Raw genomic sequence first — 17,173 nt, 5'->3', positions numbered from 1 at the left:
TGAGGAAAAGGCTGTAAAAGACCCCTTTTGTCAGAAATGTCAGGCACTCGTCATCTCCTGGCTAGTCTCGGGCAGCGGAGGAGCATGGCCCACTGACACTGCAGGGTGTCCGGTCAGGCACAAACCACCCCGTGGTGCGCGGTGCCTGCGCCCCGGCCGGCCAGCTCCACTGGGGGCTGAGAACTAAGGAGGCGTGCTGCCCAGGAGCAGGACCCTTGCCCTCCACCCCCGGGGGGTCAGCTTCGGGAGCGCCTGCAGGGAAGACAGCAGACTTCTTCCAGCCTGGGAGGGAGAACAGGCGAGTCTCTCAGGGTCAGGGAAAACAGTGAGCACAGGAGACGGAGACAAAACCAAGTACGGGAGGAGGGCTCGGAGCACAGACGGGGAGCTGAGGGTGAACCTGACCAGAGGGCAGGGCCTTCTGCGGAGGGGGCCCCTGCAGGCATGCCCTTTACCCACCCGGTACAGCTCTGAGTTAGCGACGGTGCCTGCATCTGTACGCAAGGGGTCGGCAGGGCGGGGCCGGCGGGGGGACCTTCTCCATCAGCTCTTCGGGAGGTGCCCAGCACACCGGAGACACTCAGTGAGCACGGAAGTGACAGCGAGGGGGCAGCGTACTTACTCCTGAGTGCAAAGAACCAGGCCAGAGCGGCAGGCAGGCTCCTGACCGGCTGCTAGGATGGGCCCCCAGACAGCACAAGGTCAATCCCAGGGCTGAGAAGGGACCAGGCTGGGTTTGTGCCACAGCCCTCCCCGGGCTCAGGCTCCTAGTCACGCTGAGAAACTGAGCCACAAGCCTGGTGCAGGGGGCCTTGAGGGAGAGGGAGCTGGTGCCTGTCTGCTGACCCGACGCAAACCCACAGTTACATCTCCCAGCAGAAGCGGGCTCAGCGGAGGGTGCGGCTGCCCTGTGCCAGTCTGTGTTTTCCCAGCTGTCTGCTCCTCTCGACACAGACAACCTGCTGATTAGCCCCCAACCTCCCACCAAGCCTGGCCCTCCATCATCGGCTGTCTTCTGAGGAATGGAGGGCTCTCCCAGTGGCAAGACCAAGGCATTGCTGAGCTGGGAAGATGAGAGGGCCTGGGATCCAGACGGCCCCAAGGAAACGCAGCCCAGAGGCCTGAGGGGCAGCCCCGGGAAGCACCCCATCCTGTCCCCAACACACTCCCCCTCCCGGGAGACCTGACTCCTGGTTACCTATGTACATGACCACTGACCAGGCCCAACTGGCTACATCCGTCCCACCCTGCCTCCACTGCTGAGTTTTCACATTAGAGTCCTTCTGCCACCAAGGGGCTTTGGGAACATGGACTCTCAGGCCAGACTGCTCGGGTTGCTAATACAGACATCACCCTACCTTGCCAGACAACCTTGGACACATCTCAACTCCACCGTGCCTCTCCATTTCCTTAGCAGTAGAATGAGGCTACCTCACTGAGGAGGTCTGGAGGATTAAGTGAGATTACATGAGTAACATATATAAAGTGCTTAGGACAGGGCCCAGCACGTAATAAGTCTATTACTAGAATGAAAGTCCGTGAAGACAGGGATATTTGTTGTATCAGTGCTGTACCCCCAGTGCCTAGAACGGTACCTGGCATATAGTAGGCGCTCAGTAAACACAGGTAGAAAGAGTGCTGAATGCATGAGGGGCCAGGAGAAGCAGAGGCTGTGAGAGAGTGGTCAGGCAGGGCACGGGGGAGCAGAGGTGGTGGAGGCTGGGCTGTGCTGAAGGATGCTCACTTCTGCCAAAGGCAGGAGCTGCTAATGGGCTCCAGGCAGCACATGCCATGTGGGAATGTCAGCCCAGAGGTGCCACAACTTCCAGTATTTTATGACAAAAGAAAGGAAGTTGTGATTTTTATATGAACTTAACTAAGATTTAAATGGTGGCAACTAATTTGATCATACAATCAGGACAGTTGGAACTAATAAATTCAGCAAAGTTGCGGGATATAACACATAAAAATCAGTTGCGTTTCTATGCACTAATGCTGAACAGTCCAAAAAGGAAATTAAGACAGTAATTCCACTTAAAATAGCATCAGAAAGAATAAAACATGTAGGAATAAACTTAACCAAGGAGACAAAAAACTTGTACACTGAAAACTACAAAATGTTGCTGTAAGAAATTAAAGATGATACCAGTAAATGGAAACACAGCCTGCATTCATAGTCTGGAAACAGTATTGTTAAGATGTCAATACTGCCCAAAGAAATCTATAGATTCAATCCAATCTCTATCTAAATCCCAATGCCATTTTTTGCAGAAATATTAGTATCCATCCTAAAATTCATATGAAATCTCAAAAGCCAAATAGCCAAAACAATCTTGAAAAAGAAGAACAAAGTTGTAGGACTCACACTTCCTGATATCAAAACTTACTACAAAGCTACAGTAATCAAAACAGTGTGGTACTGGCATAAAGACAGACATATGGACCAATGGAATAGGAGAGAGAGCCCAGTTATAAACCCTCATGTATATGGTCAATTGATTTTTGACAATGGTGCCAAGATTTTCAATGAGGAAAGGACAGTCTTTTCAACAAATGGTGCTGGGAAAATTGGATATCCACATGCAAAAGAATGGATCAAAATGGATCAAAGACTGAAACATATAAGCTAAAACTATAAACCTCTTAGAAGAAAACATAAGGGAAAAGCATCATGACATTAGATTTGGCAATGATTTCTTGATGTCAAAAGTACAGGCAATAAAAGAAAAAATAGGTAAGTTGGACTTCATCAAAAAAATTTTTGTGCATCAAAAGACTGTCAACAGAGTGTAAAGGCAACCCACAGAGTGGGAGAAACTATCTTTAAATCACATATCTGATAAGGGGCTAATATTCAGAATATATAAAGAACTCCTACAACTCAACAACAACATAAGAACCCAATTCAAAATGGGCAAAGGACTTGAACAGACGTTTCTCCAAAGATTATATACACACGGCCAATCAGCACATGAAAAGATGCGCAATATCACTGACCATTAGGGAAATGCTAATCAAAGCCATAATGAGATACCACTCCATACCCATTAGGATGGCTATTATTTAAAAAAAAAAAAAAAAGGCAACTCAGAAAATAACAAGTATTGGTAAGGATATGGAGAAACTGGAAGCTTTGTGCCCTACTGGTGAGAATATAAAATGGTGCACCCAGTGTAGAAAACAATGTGGTAGATTCCTCAAAAAATTTTAAATAGAACTTCCATATGATCCAGGAATTCCACTTCTGGGCATATACCCAAAGTTATTGAAAGCAGGGTCTCAAAGAGATATCTGCACACCCATGTTCATAGTAGTGTTATTCATAACAGCTAAAATGTGGGAGCAACCCAAGTGTCCATTTATGGATGAATGGATAAGCTAAATGTGGTCTAGCCACACAATGGAATGTTAGTCTGCCTTAAAAAAGGAAATCCTGCCATTTGCAACAACATGCATGAACTTGGAGAGCATTATGCTAAGTGAAATAAGCCAGACACAGAAAGACAAATACTGTGATTCCACTTATGTGTAATACCTAGAATAGCTAAATTCACAGAGACAGCAGAATGGTGGTTGCTAGCAGCTGGGGTGATGAAGAGTTAGTGTTCATTGGGGACAGAGTTTCAGTTTTGCAGGATGCAAAGAGCTCTGGAGATGGATGGTGGTGATGGTTGTACAATAATCTGATACATTAATACCCTGAACTATACACTTAAAAATGCTTAAGATGGTAAATGTTATGTTATGTGCATTCTAGCACAATTTTTAAAGTGGTTAAAAAAAAAAAAAAAGAAAAAGGCAGGTCAAACAAACAAGGCACATTTGAGGGCTAGATCTAGTCTTCCAGCCTGTGGTTTCTGCTCACAATGTAAGGTTCTATCTTGAGGTGTGGGGGCAATAAGAGGAGGGGTGCAGTCTGGGTGTGTGTAACGATGGTAGGAGCCTTGGAAGCGTGAAGGCCACTGCTCCAGGGACATCCACAGAGGACAGGAGAGCTCAAGGCCACCAGCACGTGGCCTGGGGCTGCTGGGTGCCCCAGGACTGAGGACCTTTGACCCCAGTGCTCCCCACAAGGCACACAGTGAGCTCCCAGAAACTATAAACATCTCCATCTGACACATCCAAGGGGAGGCCTGAAAAAGACTCCTGAAGCCCTCACAAGTCCGGGTTCCAACAGGGACAATGGCAGCCCCAGTTGCTGAGTCAGTGAGTCAGTGAGGCAGGGGGCCCTCATAAGATCATCACTTTCAACACCCCAATCCTGTTAGGTACGTACTATTATTATCGCCATTTTACAGGAAGAAAAACTGAGGTTCCAAGAGATTAAGTCATGGTTAGGCAACTTGTTCAAGGTCACCTGACCACTAAGTGGTGACCCTAGGATTGGACCTAGGATTGGAACCCCTGCAGAGCAACATATAGAAGACCAGAAAGGTCAATCTGTGCCAAACCACAGTGAGGCTGACAGGAGACCAGAGCACACAGAAGTGACACCTCACAAGGCACGGCACTTTACAGTTTACCATCCATTTTCCTGTCCAGTCCCATAATTGAGCTGCCCAATAACCACGAAGCAACATCTTATTTGACCCAGTGTCGAGACTGGTAAGTGAAGGCTCAGAGAGGAAGTGACTTGCTACAGCTGCACAGCCAGGACTAGAACCCTGCTCACGTGATTCCAAATCCAACATCATTCCTGGTAATGATGATTGGCGGTAGTGGCAGTGGCGACACCAGTAATACTGGATCATCTCACCAGGTACTGTTATTATGTCCATTTTACAGATGAGGAAACTGAGGTGCAGAGCAGTAATTAACTAGCCCAAGGTCACACAGCTAATGAGTAGCGCCAAAGTCAGGATTTGAACCCAGCTCTAGGCCCAAGTGGTTGGCCACAGCTCTACAGAGTCAGACTCTCCAAAGAGTGGCTCAGAGACCTGGAGCTTCCGGTGCATCTCCTGAGATATTTTTCAGAAGAGACCTGGCAGTCAGAAAGTTCAGGAATAAAATATGAGCAAAGACCAGGAACCATTCTGAATTCTCCAAATCATCCAGAGGCGTGGAGGTTGTGGGGAGGGGAGGGGTCAGGCATATCTGGAGAGCTGGCACTCAAGGACACCAAAAAGGCTGAGATGGGGCTTCCCTGGTGGCGCAGTGGTTGAGAGTCCGCCTGCCGATGCAGGGGACACGGGTTCGTGCCCCGGTCCGGGAAGATCCCACATGCCGCGGAGCGGCTGGGCCTGTGAGCCATGGCCGCTGAGCCTGCGCGTCCGGAGCCTGTGCTCCACAGCGGGAGAGGCCACAACAGTGAGAAGCCCACATACCGCAAAAAAAAAAAAAAAAAAAAAAAAAAAAAAGGCTGAGATGCTTGACCCGCAACTTCCCCTCTAAAAAGTACGTCACTTTCGCTAATTAAAGGAAAAAATGTTTCTTAAAAATTTGTTTAAAGTCACAAAAGACCATATATTGTTATTTAATTTATATGCAACATTCAGAAAAGGTAAATCCATCCAAACGAACCAAAAAAACAGCAGAGCAGCGGTTGCCAAGGGTTGGGGGGAAGGGGCCTATGGGGAGTGACAGTAGGTCTTTGTAGGGTGATAAAAATGTTCTAAAATTAGATAGTGGTGATGGCTGCATCACCAATATACTTAAGACCGTAAACTGTACACTTTAAAGGGGCGAGTTTTATGGTATGTGAATTATATCTCAGTCAAGTTCTTTAAAAAAACAAAACTTGTTTCCAAAGTGAAGTGCCCGGACAAACTAAACCAAGGGAAGGAAGAGCTCTTGCCACAGGCCAGACATGTGTCCTGCAGGGAGGGCCCTAGACCAGCCCCACAGCCCCACGGGGCAGCACCTCATGCCACGTTCCAGCTACACAAGCCTTGGTTCGCCCTGATATTCATCCTGCTCCCCCTGCCACGGTCCCTTTGCACTGACTGTTCCCTCAGCTCAGAATGAATGCACTTCCTCTGCTCTGTGCCAGACCTCAGCTCCAGAGCCGCTTTCTCAGGGAGGCTGCCCCCGACCTCCCCTACAGGTCCTGATCTCCCCGACAAAGGCACGTGGTAGAAACCCTCATTCCCTGTGTGTGTACCCGCCTGCAGAGCCCTTGTTACTCTTCCAACTTTCATAAGTGCATGTAACAAACGTCTGTCCTCCCCTAGACCGCAGCCTCCGCAGGCCAGGGCGTGCCTGTCCACCTGGGCATCCCCACTGCTCAGCTGGGTGCCCATACATACCAGGCACCCAGCAGACATCTGAGGCAGAAAGACAGGCGGGCACCACAGGAGGCAACAGTGATACAAAGCTGGTGTGTCACACCTGCCACGAGGAGCTCCCATTAGTGGGGCAGACAGGCCCAGAGGCAGCAAACAATGGGGTCACTGTACAAGAGGGAGACACAGGGCACTAGGGATGCCCCAAGGAGGCCCACCCAACTCAGCCAAGGACAGGTGGTCAGGACAGAGTTCTTGAGGACACACTTGTAAGCTGGAAAAATGCTGCATTTAAAAAGTGCATGAAAATAATCTGCTGCCCCTGGAACTGAGAACAAGCCACGGTATTCAGTGATGTTCCCTCGAGTAGAAGGGCTACATGCTGGGAAATCACAGAGAAAGAAGTTGACCCAACCGAAGGCAGGGCTTTCCAGAGAGAGCTCAGGCCCAGGAGCTCAGGCATGGGCTCCAACATGGGGACGGTTTGGAGACAGGGCTGGGGACTTTGGGGAAGTGGGGAGGGTCAGACACAGGCACAAGAGACAGACACGGACAATTAAGAGTGGGGAGCTGAGCCCCAGGAAAGGGGTCTTGCGGCCTAGGTGGTGATGGGAAGGAGGGTGAATTAGCCAGGCATGCGGAGGAGGGCTGGGGGTCAGCCCACAGGGACTGTGGGCTTCCAGAGATTTGAGAGCTCCCTTCTCTCACTTGCACACACGCCAGCCTCTCATTTCCCGCCAGTTTTCCATGGGGTGACCTCTGCAATGAGTTTGGTCCACCTGGGCTGCCCAAGCCAGGGCACCTGGGAAGATGGAGTGGACTCAGCACTGGCCTCGGGACGGGAACATCCCTGCGCTTTCCTGCTCCGCTCATGCCTACACACGCTGCCTGTCACTTCTGGAGAGGTAGGTCCTGGCCCCTGCTAACCACAAGGAATGGGGTGCATGGATGGCCAGGATGGGAGGCCCAGGCCTCTGATTCTCGCCACCTCGCCCTCTTGTGCACACCCAGGCCAGGAGCGGAGACCCCATCTGTCCATTATGCTGGTGGTCTGGTGGGTTCCGGGTGCCCTGGGCGATGTCCTCCGACCTGCTCCACAGTGGGCAGCGGCCTCAGCCCGTCCCATCCTCCCCAGGTACCTGATTCTGCAGCTGGGTGGATGTGGCTTGCTGATCACTGTCGCAGACAGCCAGCCTCTCCCGTAGGGCCACCAGCTCCTCCTGCAGCTGGGCTTTCTCCTCCTGCAGCTGGGACATGGCCTCCACCATCCTATGTACCATGGGGGCCGCACATGGCGGCCCCGACAGGCTCGAGCACCTCCCGCTGCCAAGGAGCCGCCCACCTATGAGCAAAGTAGCCGCCGATCAGCAGGGCAGCAGAGGCCCCAGCCTGGCCGAGGAGAGGGGGCCCGTCACGGCAGGGGAGGGGATGCAGGCAGAGGGGATGAGGGAGCCGGGCAAGGGCTGGGGGCAGCAGCAGCATGGGTTAGCCGGGGGCCTCCGGGGCCTGCCTAGGAGGAAGCCGCTTCAGCAGGCAGCTTCTGGGGGATGGAACTGCCTAGACCAGGACTTAGGAAAGCAGCTTCCACTGATTCTTCCCCCAAAGCCTGTGTTCTAGGTCTGATGCGCAATACCCTCTCCATGGCCAGCCTGCATGGACTTGCAGCTGAGAAAGACAGAGCTCTAGCAACAGCTGTTCTCTCCCCAGAAAACACTATCCTTGGTGGAACATGATTTTTTTAAACCCCAAACCCTCTCCAGAGTACAGATAAGAGGCGGGGCTCCCCAGCCTGCCCCCTGACTTCCACAGGGAGTGGTTACCCGCACACAGAGAGGGAGCAAGTGGAGGTGTGAGTGTGCAAGGGACAGACAGACCAGGACACGGGGACAGACACAGCATGTGGGCAGGAACACAGCCAGGTGCGCTCCCAGGTGGACCCCTGCGGGATTGAGCACAGGGACCTCACAGGCACGAGGAAGGGATAAACACAGGGGTGGGTGGCGCCTCAGCCTTCCACCGTCCTGTCACCGAGAGCAGAAGAGATACAGACAGACAGATGGAAGGACAGAGACACACAGTCAAGGCCTGTGACCTGCTAATGGGGCCTGGCATGCTTGTCACAGCTTGCTTTGATGGCCCAAGAATGGCCACAGTCTCTGCAGGTGGGGAACTGGCAAGGAGGTGGGGCCGTGGGGCAGAGGAGAGGCTGGAAGGGCAGGGATCTTCAGGCAGCCCAATCCGGGTCTTGGCCAAAGCCTGAGAGGCGGGGCCAAGTGTCCAAGAGTGAGCATGAAGAGGGGCATCTGCTGGCCACGAGCCTCCACCCTACCTCAGAGCACCAGGGTGTCTGGGCTCCGCCACACTGTGTGGGCAGGACTAGGTGGCGGGGGGATCCCAGACTCTGCAAAACAAAGCCACCTGCACGTGAAGTCACACATCCCAGCTTCAATCCACAGGGAGGTGACAAGTGTGCTCACTGAGACAGCACAGAAGCCAAAACAGCAGCTTGGCTTTTGGACTGGGCTGGAGCGGGGAGCGCAGATGGAGCTGATTCCAGGCTGGGCAGGACATCTCAGCACTGGGCCCAGGAGAGGTAGACAGTGAGAAGCCACTCTCCCTCTAAAGGGAGCAGGCCACGCACACACAGACTGCCTTTTCGCTTCCTCCCAACCCCGAGGGATGGCTCTGACTCAAGGTCCTCTGGAAAGCTGGAACAGGGGCCATCACTGGCTGGCTAGGAGCCCTGGCCGTGCGGCCTGCATGTGACACAGCATGCATGTCACACACAGTTGGCCAAGCTTCTGCTATCTGTTCTAGAGAAAGCGAGCTCAGACGGATGCTTCCAGGCCTGCACACGGGGCTGCCATGGGCGGCATGTGACCAGCACAGCCCTCTGCCCTCTGCAGACTGCCGTGGTGTGGCAGGAAATGCTCTTGACTCCAGGTCCAAGAGCTGGTTCTGCCACTTCAGAGATGTATGGGAGGGCCCCTCAGGGGCTTCCTTTGTAAAATGGGGACAATGGTCCTTATCCAGAGGCAACCTTGGGCAAGAGCCTGGCACCCACGAGGGATGCGCAGGTGTGAGTGAGTGTCACCCAGCAGGACATGGAATGGCCCTTCTTGCCCGGGACACTGCTCATCTCACCCTCAGAGCCCACAGCCAGGGGAGTTCACCCTGACCTGGGCACAGTGCCCGTGTGTCAAGGGAGCCAAGAGGGGCCCGGAGAGCGCTTGCTGGGCAAGAAAAGACCTAGAGGAAGCTTAGGGACAAGAGCAGAGGAGGAAGAGGTGAGATCAAAGGGGCACTTAAGGGCGGGGACTGAGGGACCTTTGCATCCTCATAGTAGGTCAGCTGTCAGTCCGAGTTTTCAGAAGACAGTTTTTTTCTCAGAGACCCTGCCTGGACATGGCCCCTCAAGGACACTCAGGCTCGGGGGTCCCATCCCCAGACCCACTGACAAGAGTCAGTCCTCCAGATTGGCTGGACGATGCCCCCCCTTCCACACCCCGGCCAGACCCTGACACCGGCCCCTGAATCAGTGCCGGGCCCACGGGCCCACTCAGAGAAGGGAGTGGTTCCTTCCACCTCGCAAGTTCAGACACACAAATCAAGCTCTGACAGGAGGAGGCAAACGAGAGGAAAGGCCAGCTCCTTTCTCCCTCTCCCTCTTGGCCTTCCCCTCGGGCTCCTTGAGGATGCACTTTCCCAGTAACTGCTGGGCTCTGGGTTCTTGCCGGGGAACTCCACAAAGGGGGCACACAGCCTCTTCCAGAGCCTGTCAGCCTTGCCGGAGAAGAGTGGAGCCACCAGCTCCTCTCCCCCAGCCTCGACGCAGCAGAGCGCAGCCCTGTCCTAGGGCCTCTGGGTCCCTGATGGACCCACAGAGACAAAAGGAGGGGGTCAGGCCTCTCTCTGCAGGAGGTGGCGTCTTTGAGGCTGCCACCTTCACCCTGCTTTTGACAGGCGCTGGGGAAAAGACAAAAAGCGGGGAAATTCAACCCCAGCCCATGCCGGCCAAAGCTGCTTATCACCGGTGGCGCGGCCGCGGCCCTGGGAGGAGGGTGTCCCTGGAGTCGGGATGGGCAGGCTGCAGTCTCTGAGTTCCACGTCCAGGGGGCCACCTCCAGGGGAGGAGGACGGTGTCTGGGACAAGAGCCTCCCCTCCGACACCGGCTTTAGCCTGGGCTGTGCCGGGTCAGCGGGCAGACTTCCTTTACCTGTTTTCTCTACATTCATGGTGCCACCAGCTTCTTGGGCCTCCCGGCCCCGCCTGGGGGCCGGCGCCTGCCTCTTCAGGAGTTTCTCTTCTTTCGCCCCCTGACTCTTGCTCTCGCACCCCTTGTCCCGCAGGGCCTGCTGCCAAGACACAACCAGAATCCTCACGTGAAGGGGGGGGACTGCGGCGGGGAGGGGACCCCCCTCGAGCCTGAGGACGGTGCGCTCCCAGATCTGGTGAGGACCTCAGACCCGGCCAGCCCATCCCTCACGGTGTGAGTGGGGACAACGAGGTCCGGAGTCTGGAAGAAAACATGCCCAGATCTCACAGCGAGAGTGGGGCAGTGCGTTCTCCTGGCCCCCATCAGCAGCCAGCCCTCTGTACCAGCAAACAAGGTTCCTGGGCACTTAGAAACCCTCAGGTGAAGCTCATTCGGCTGACCTGTGAGCCCCGAGTCACCACTGCAGTGGTCTGATTGCTTCAGGTGCACCGTCCCAACATTCACAGGCTTGTCCAGGCACACGGCAGTCTCAGGGCAATGCCCGCCGCCCCCCACCATGATGTCAGCTGCCCTCACCTTCAGACGGCACCAGCCTGGGACTGCCAAGGACGGGGCACACGGGTCCATATGAGCAGGGAAAGGCCGTGGCCCACCCCCCGGCATGGCTATCTGGGACCGCAGGACCCTGTCTCTAGGTCAAGGAGGAACCAAGGCAAAGAAGGCTGAGGTAGAACAGACCAGTGAACTGGTGGGGAGAGGCAGAAAGAGTCTTTCACGCAGAGAAAACCACCTGCAACTCACACAGAAAGACGTCCAAGGCAAGCAGCAGAACCACATGTAAAGTGCGATTCCATTTAAGGATAATGGAAATAAAAGAGGCCTCCAAAAAAAAAATCTGGGGAAATATACACCGGTTTTCTCTGAGAGGTCGGATGATGGTGCAGGGGCTAAGAGGAGAAATATGCATCATTTAAACTTTGGGGGAAATCAAAAGAAACTTAACGGAGAGAGAGTGGGAAGAAAGGAAAGCCTTTACATTTCATTTTGAATCTTTTTGGCATTTGCATTTTTAACCTTGTAAGCATCTATGGTGTTCTGCTTTGCTATCTTTGATAACAGAAGTTATCTGGCAAGGCAGATTACAGACACTTTTGTGCGTGTCTTTGTGCCCACCTTATTCAAAACAAAAAGACAAATGCTATGTTTAAAAAATGTTCAGAGCCTGGGGTCGGAAAGGCCTGGGTGTGAAGCCTGGCTCAGGTGAGCTGTGTGACTGTGGGCAAGTTACTTACCTTCCCTGGAGTTTCATTTCCTCATTCTTAAAACAGCAACTCTACTTTCTACTTGAGAAGGGAGGGTGGTGAGCAGTCTCTCGTATTTAGGAAAATTCCCGCGACTTAATTTTGTCTCCACCCTGTGACCAACTGCCACACCAGCACGAGCAGCCTTGTCAATGGTGGCAGCAATGGAGGCAGCTGGAAGTTTCCATTTGCCGCCCAGAGCAAAGGTTACACTATTTCTGGCCTGTTGGCCAAGCCACAGGATGGGCAGACAGGCCCCCAGGGGGTTGGGAATTTCTGCAGCCTCCAAAAGGAGTGACTCAGGTTGTAACTGCTTGAGAAGCTGGCAGGGGATCGATCCCCTGGATCCCCTCACTGTGTCTGGGTCTCTACTTGGGCCCCACATCCGCCGCCCACCTTGAAGCCCCTATAAACAGAATGAAGCTTCAACGGCCCAGGACACAACTGTGGAAACTGGTTGCTGGTGGGAGCTTCTTAGATCCTCAGCAGACCTGCTGACCCCAGGACTCAGCGGCAACCACAACCCAACACCCCATAATCAAAATTCAAGAACAGAGCCTCCGCCCAACTCAAGGCTGCTGGTTTCTGACCACCTCCCGATTTAACTACCAATGGCTCAAGTCATAAAAAATGGTTTCTTTAACATAAAAACAGTTTCTTTAACTGTCCCTGCAACATGCTTTTCTCGCAGACCTTACAGATAAAAGAAGGACCATTCGGTTCCATTTTCAGATGAACCACATAAGAAGGGCTGACAAAACCCCAGAAGCCCAAGATTGTCCCTGAAGCAACAAACAAGGGGTCCATGTTCAGACCCGGCTTGGGGCCACATGAGGGAGGACAAACACAAAGCGCACATTATTTCCCACAGCTCCTCCTGCCCTCCATCTGCATGTGTCCCTTCAAGGTGGCCCTCTCATGCACAATCTTTCTTGGGGGGGAGGGGCCTTGGCAACACCCCCAGATAACTCTGGTCCTTCATCCTTGGCCACTATGTCAATGTTTGCGCATACATTTGTGATCATTTGATTACTCCTGGCCTCTCTGCTAGACTGCTGGGTCTATTTTTCTTCTTTGCTGTGTGCTGGCACCTAACACAGAGTAGGCACTTCATAAATATCTGTTAACAAATGCATCCATTAAAAAATTGCAGAGCCTGTGCTATCCTGAGATTGCTCAAGCTATAGCTGCATGAACGCACAGGTAGTTGTTTAAGGATCTCTTTGCAATCAGAAACAATACAGAGGATCAGTTAGATAAACCCTGAAGTAGAATATTATGCAGCAGTTTAAAAGAATGAGGTAGTTCTCTATATATTGACAGGCGTGAAGAAATAACGAAGACTTACTGTTGAGGGAAAGAGCTAGTCACAGAAGAGAAGGTAAAAATAAAGAATAAAAATTGTATAAATCCAATCAAGTGGTTGTACAGGAAAGATAAATAAACACCAAAGTCTTAATAGTGGATTTCTCAAAGATACAGGATGACAGGAGACATTCAATTTCTAGATATTATATTCCTGCCACGTGTGAATTCTTTACACCATGTGTTATAAAGCTCATCATGTTCACATATGCTGTGTGACCAGTAGCAAGTTACTTAACCTCTCTGAGCCTCCCTTACTTCATCCATAAAACTCACATAAAACAGTAACTCTGTCTTGGACCGATGTGAGACATACGATACACGCCACAAAGCACAAAGCCTGGTACAAAGTCAGTGTTCAAGGAAGAGTAGCTATTATTATTGCTATCATGATGTATTAATTCTACAACCAAATACTGCACATATATATGTAAAGTTTGTCTTTTGAAAGTCACAATGATAACTGACTTGCAGTGATAACTGCAAGAGAAAAGAACCCAAGTTTTGGCAAAGTCCTCTGTCTAGCTTTAGGTTCGCACTTTAAACGAGGAAAGGTAAATAAGTATTGCCCCATGGACTCATATGCCCCAGTGGGAATAAACAGCTCCCCTAAAAACCTGCCCATCTTCCTAATAGCTCCTCACTGAAGACCCCACAGTTCCCACTTTAACACTTCAGCCAGAGCATGGCTGAAAAGCTGCTGTCATCTCCTGTGAGGTTTCCCCCAAGCTAACCTAATAAGCAAATTGCCCCATTCAGGCAGGCTCAGGGTGGATGTGCCATGAGGAGCTTGGCAAGAGGCAGAAGGCAGGCCCCCAGCTCTCCCTCCCTGCTTCCCTCCCCGGAGAAGGAAGCTGCTGGAGCTCAGAGGGCCACGGCACACTGGCCCAGCTCGAGCCCTGGCATTTCTGACCGCCCCAGGGCTCACCTGCAGGGTCAGGTAGAGCCTGTGAGGGCTCCCGGGGCTCGCCCAGTCCACGCTGAGGGCTCGGCACTGAGCCAGGGCCGGGCGAGCTGCACTTCGGGTGCTGGAGTCCTCGTCGCCGCCAGCCGGGCTGTCTCTTCCACGCCCTGTCCCAGGACAGAGGAGACAGGTGAGATGGTTGACGCTGGCTGGAGACTGCTGGCCGGGGACCACTGGCCAGGGCCGCGGCTGAGCTCCCCTTTCACACACTGCAGGCAGCCCAGGTGCTGCCAGCAGGAACTCACACGCCCTCACATGCCTGCCCTACACAGAGGGAAGGCCTGGCACTCGGCAGGGGCTGTGCTCCTTCCTAACCACAAGCCGTCCTGGGATCCTCTGCAGGAAGTCGCCCAAGACCCCATGGGAGGTGGCGGGCTCCCCTCCCTCCACGGTGGCGTTAGGGTTGGCACCTGCCCACGAACACCCTCTACAGACAGCAGCAGAAGGAAGCTGATGCCACCCTGGCTGCGCTAATCTTCACAGGAGGTGCACCCTGGGGCCGCGGCCTCATTACCGAGGCTGCCTCTAGGTGGCAATTTCTCCCCTGCCTTCATAAAGACCAACCCCATGCTGGGTGGCGTGGTCCCTGCAGCCTCCAAAAACACACTCAGGACCAGTTAAGGCACATCCTCTCGAGCCTCTGACACACCGCCTCCCTCACTGGATGGGGGGAGAGGGCTGCAGCAGCAACACCCCATTCACCCCCTCCCTCGACCCACCACCACAGCCTGTGGGACCAGACGGGGCGGGAGAGAGGATTCGCCTCACAGGGCGAGCCGCAGAGCCCCCACCCTGGGGGGCAATCACACCCTGAATGCCAGCACTGGGCCAAGTGCTTTCCAGGCCGTATTGCCCTTCTTGATCCTCAGTTTCCTTGTCAATACAATGGGCATAAGGAACCAAGCTCAGTCCTGTGATGAGGATTAAACACATGTGACACATGTAAAGTGCTCACACAGAAGGTAGCCAGCAATGCAGGCCATCAGATCCTCACAACAACCCTGAGAGGTAGGAACCGGAGACCCAGAAGGGTTAATAATGTGCCCAGGGTCACACAGAGCCAGTATTCCAGTCCCATGTGCTACCCCACCCTCTGCTTGCCTACCCTTCTCAAGGCAGCAATAAGAGGGGGGTGGGGGTAGAGGGGACCAGGGACATCCACACTGGCTGAGGCTCTACCCAGTGGCAGGCACCACGCTTAGCACTTCACACACACGATTTCACTGGACCTTTGTCTTAAATTTTAAAAGTAGATAAAAGTCTGTATGGTCATATAATCCTCATAATACTAATTTAAGAGACCAATACACACACACATAAGACTAGAAGGAACTATATAAAATGTTTAGTGACAAGCTTATGGGTGATTCTTATTTTCCTTCTTATACTTTTCTGTGTTTTTGTTTTGTTTTTGTTTTTTAGTTTTCCAAGAGAACGTTTTTGTTTTTTTTCAATTTTTGCTTTCTTTCTTTCTTTTTCTTTTTTTTTTTTTTTTTTTTTTTTTTTTTTTTACCAGAAAAGCAATACTGCTCATTCATCTTTAATCCTTTGGACAACCTTGTTGGGTAGAGACCATCTTCAGCCCCTTCCAGACAACTGGGGTTACCTGATCCAAAAGCCCAAGCTTTCCCTGGTGGCCTCCAGGGTCACCCCCAGCCTCACTGTCCCCTGCAGAGAGACTTCAGAGGGCAGCGCTCTGGCTGCCACCTATGGCACAAGTGTGATAAGAGAGAGGGAACTGGAGTTTGCTATGTGCCCTCTCTGGGCCTCAGTTTTCCCTTCTGTACATAGAGGGGGGCTTGGACCCGATGTCCTGGAGGGACTCTGCCAGCTCAGACAGGCTGGCAATCTACAGCCCTCTCCCCGTAGGTCAGGAGCAGTCAAACAGCAAACCCCTGAAGGCATCTTGTCTGAAGATCCCCCCGTCCCCACATTTACAGGACAACCTACCCAAGCCAAGGCTGGCAGATAGTCATGGGGCAGCTCCCTGGTCCTGACGATCTAGCTCCCACCGGGAATCAGAGGAGCTGCCCACTTCTTGACGCTGGAGGCACCAGGGGACATGACCCAGAAAGGAGAGCTGCTGTTGACAGCTCCCCCAGGGGCACAGCGGGGGCCCAGACTCGGGGACTCCCTCACTGCCCACCTACTGTCGGGGCCACCTTAGATGGCACCTAAAAGGAGCGCATGGCACCCACTCCCTGCCAGGCCATGCTCCGGAGCAGCCTCCGTCCACTCCTCGCCAACCGTGGGCGAGCCCTGGCGGAATCAAGTGTCAGCTCCGCGCAGGGCACCGGGCAGCAGTTCACCTACCTTGTTTACCGGCTGCGGGCAGAAACCGGAGCGAGACCACGAGCGCTCCGCCGCCGAGGACAGGCGGATCGCAGAGCCACAGTCACCTGGCCGGGCCAGGGAGCGCGTGGCTATCCGCGGCGTTCTCCCCCTGCGTTAACGTTTAACTCGGCGTCCCCGGCTTCTCTTTACAGACGGGCGCGGGGCAGGAGCGCCCAGCGAAATTGACGCCCTGACTCCACGCCCGGCTCGCGGGCTGCCGGTACCCTGTAATTACCTGACAGCTCTGACTGAGCCTAGGAACTTGCCAGAAACCCCGATCTCATCGCTGGTATCTGGAGGAAGGAAAGGAAATAAAGAGGCATTTTAAAAATGCGGACTCACCAGTTCTCAACCTCCCCGGGCCGGTGTGTGGGAAAGGGCGGGCGGCCGGGCTGGCTGGGGCGGGGCGAGCCATCCCCGGCTCGGGCTCCCCGGCCCGGCCCACTCGCCACAGGCCGCGCAGCGAGGGCGTGGCTCCCAGGTTCCACGTCCTGCGAGACGGGACCATGGCCCGGCGGGGCTCAGCAGCCTCCTCCAGGCGTCGGGCAGCCTGCGGAGAGAGCAAGAAAGCGAGATTGAAGCCCGCTAGCCGGCACCCTCCGCCCCCATCCCAAGCTGATCGGAGCCCACCATCTGGAAGGATCCGCTGAACTGGGTCACCTGTTACCCAGAGCCCCAACTCGAATGTCCCCCAAGGAGCCCCTGGGCTCACGGGCTGAAACAGAGCCTATCACCATTTCAGGGTACTAGTTAAGGAGAAGGGAGGCTCAG

At 53.5% G+C, this 17,173-nt stretch overlaps 1 protein-coding gene across 2 annotated transcripts in view; it reads right to left on the bottom strand.

Annotated features, from left to right (window-relative positions):
- KIFC3 (kinesin family member C3) overlaps window positions 1-16,931 on the bottom strand; it is a gene marked incomplete at its 5' end in the record, with an annotated part of 31,737 nt that extends 14,806 nt beyond the window's left edge. The window contains 4 exons of one of the 2 annotated variants that reach the window (XM_079724299.1): window positions 7,361-7,563; window positions 10,439-10,577; window positions 14,033-14,175; window positions 16,745-16,910. In XM_079724299.1, the coding sequence (XP_079580425.1) occupies window positions 7,361-7,563; window positions 10,439-10,577; window positions 14,033-14,175; window positions 16,745-16,910 (651 nt within the window). Of the gene's footprint in view, window positions 1-7,360; window positions 7,564-10,438; window positions 10,578-14,032; window positions 14,176-16,744 lie in introns of both variants that reach the window. The other variant, XM_079724300.1, reaches the window with a different exon arrangement.
- Window positions 16,932-17,173: the final 242 nt, after the last annotated feature.

This window comes from Hyperoodon ampullatus (assembly GCF_949752795.1).
Source record: "Hyperoodon ampullatus genome assembly, chromosome: 18".
NCBI classification, from domain to species: Eukaryota; Metazoa; Chordata; class Mammalia; order Artiodactyla; family Ziphiidae; genus Hyperoodon; species Hyperoodon ampullatus.
This window is presented reverse-complemented; position numbering and strand designations above follow the sequence as displayed.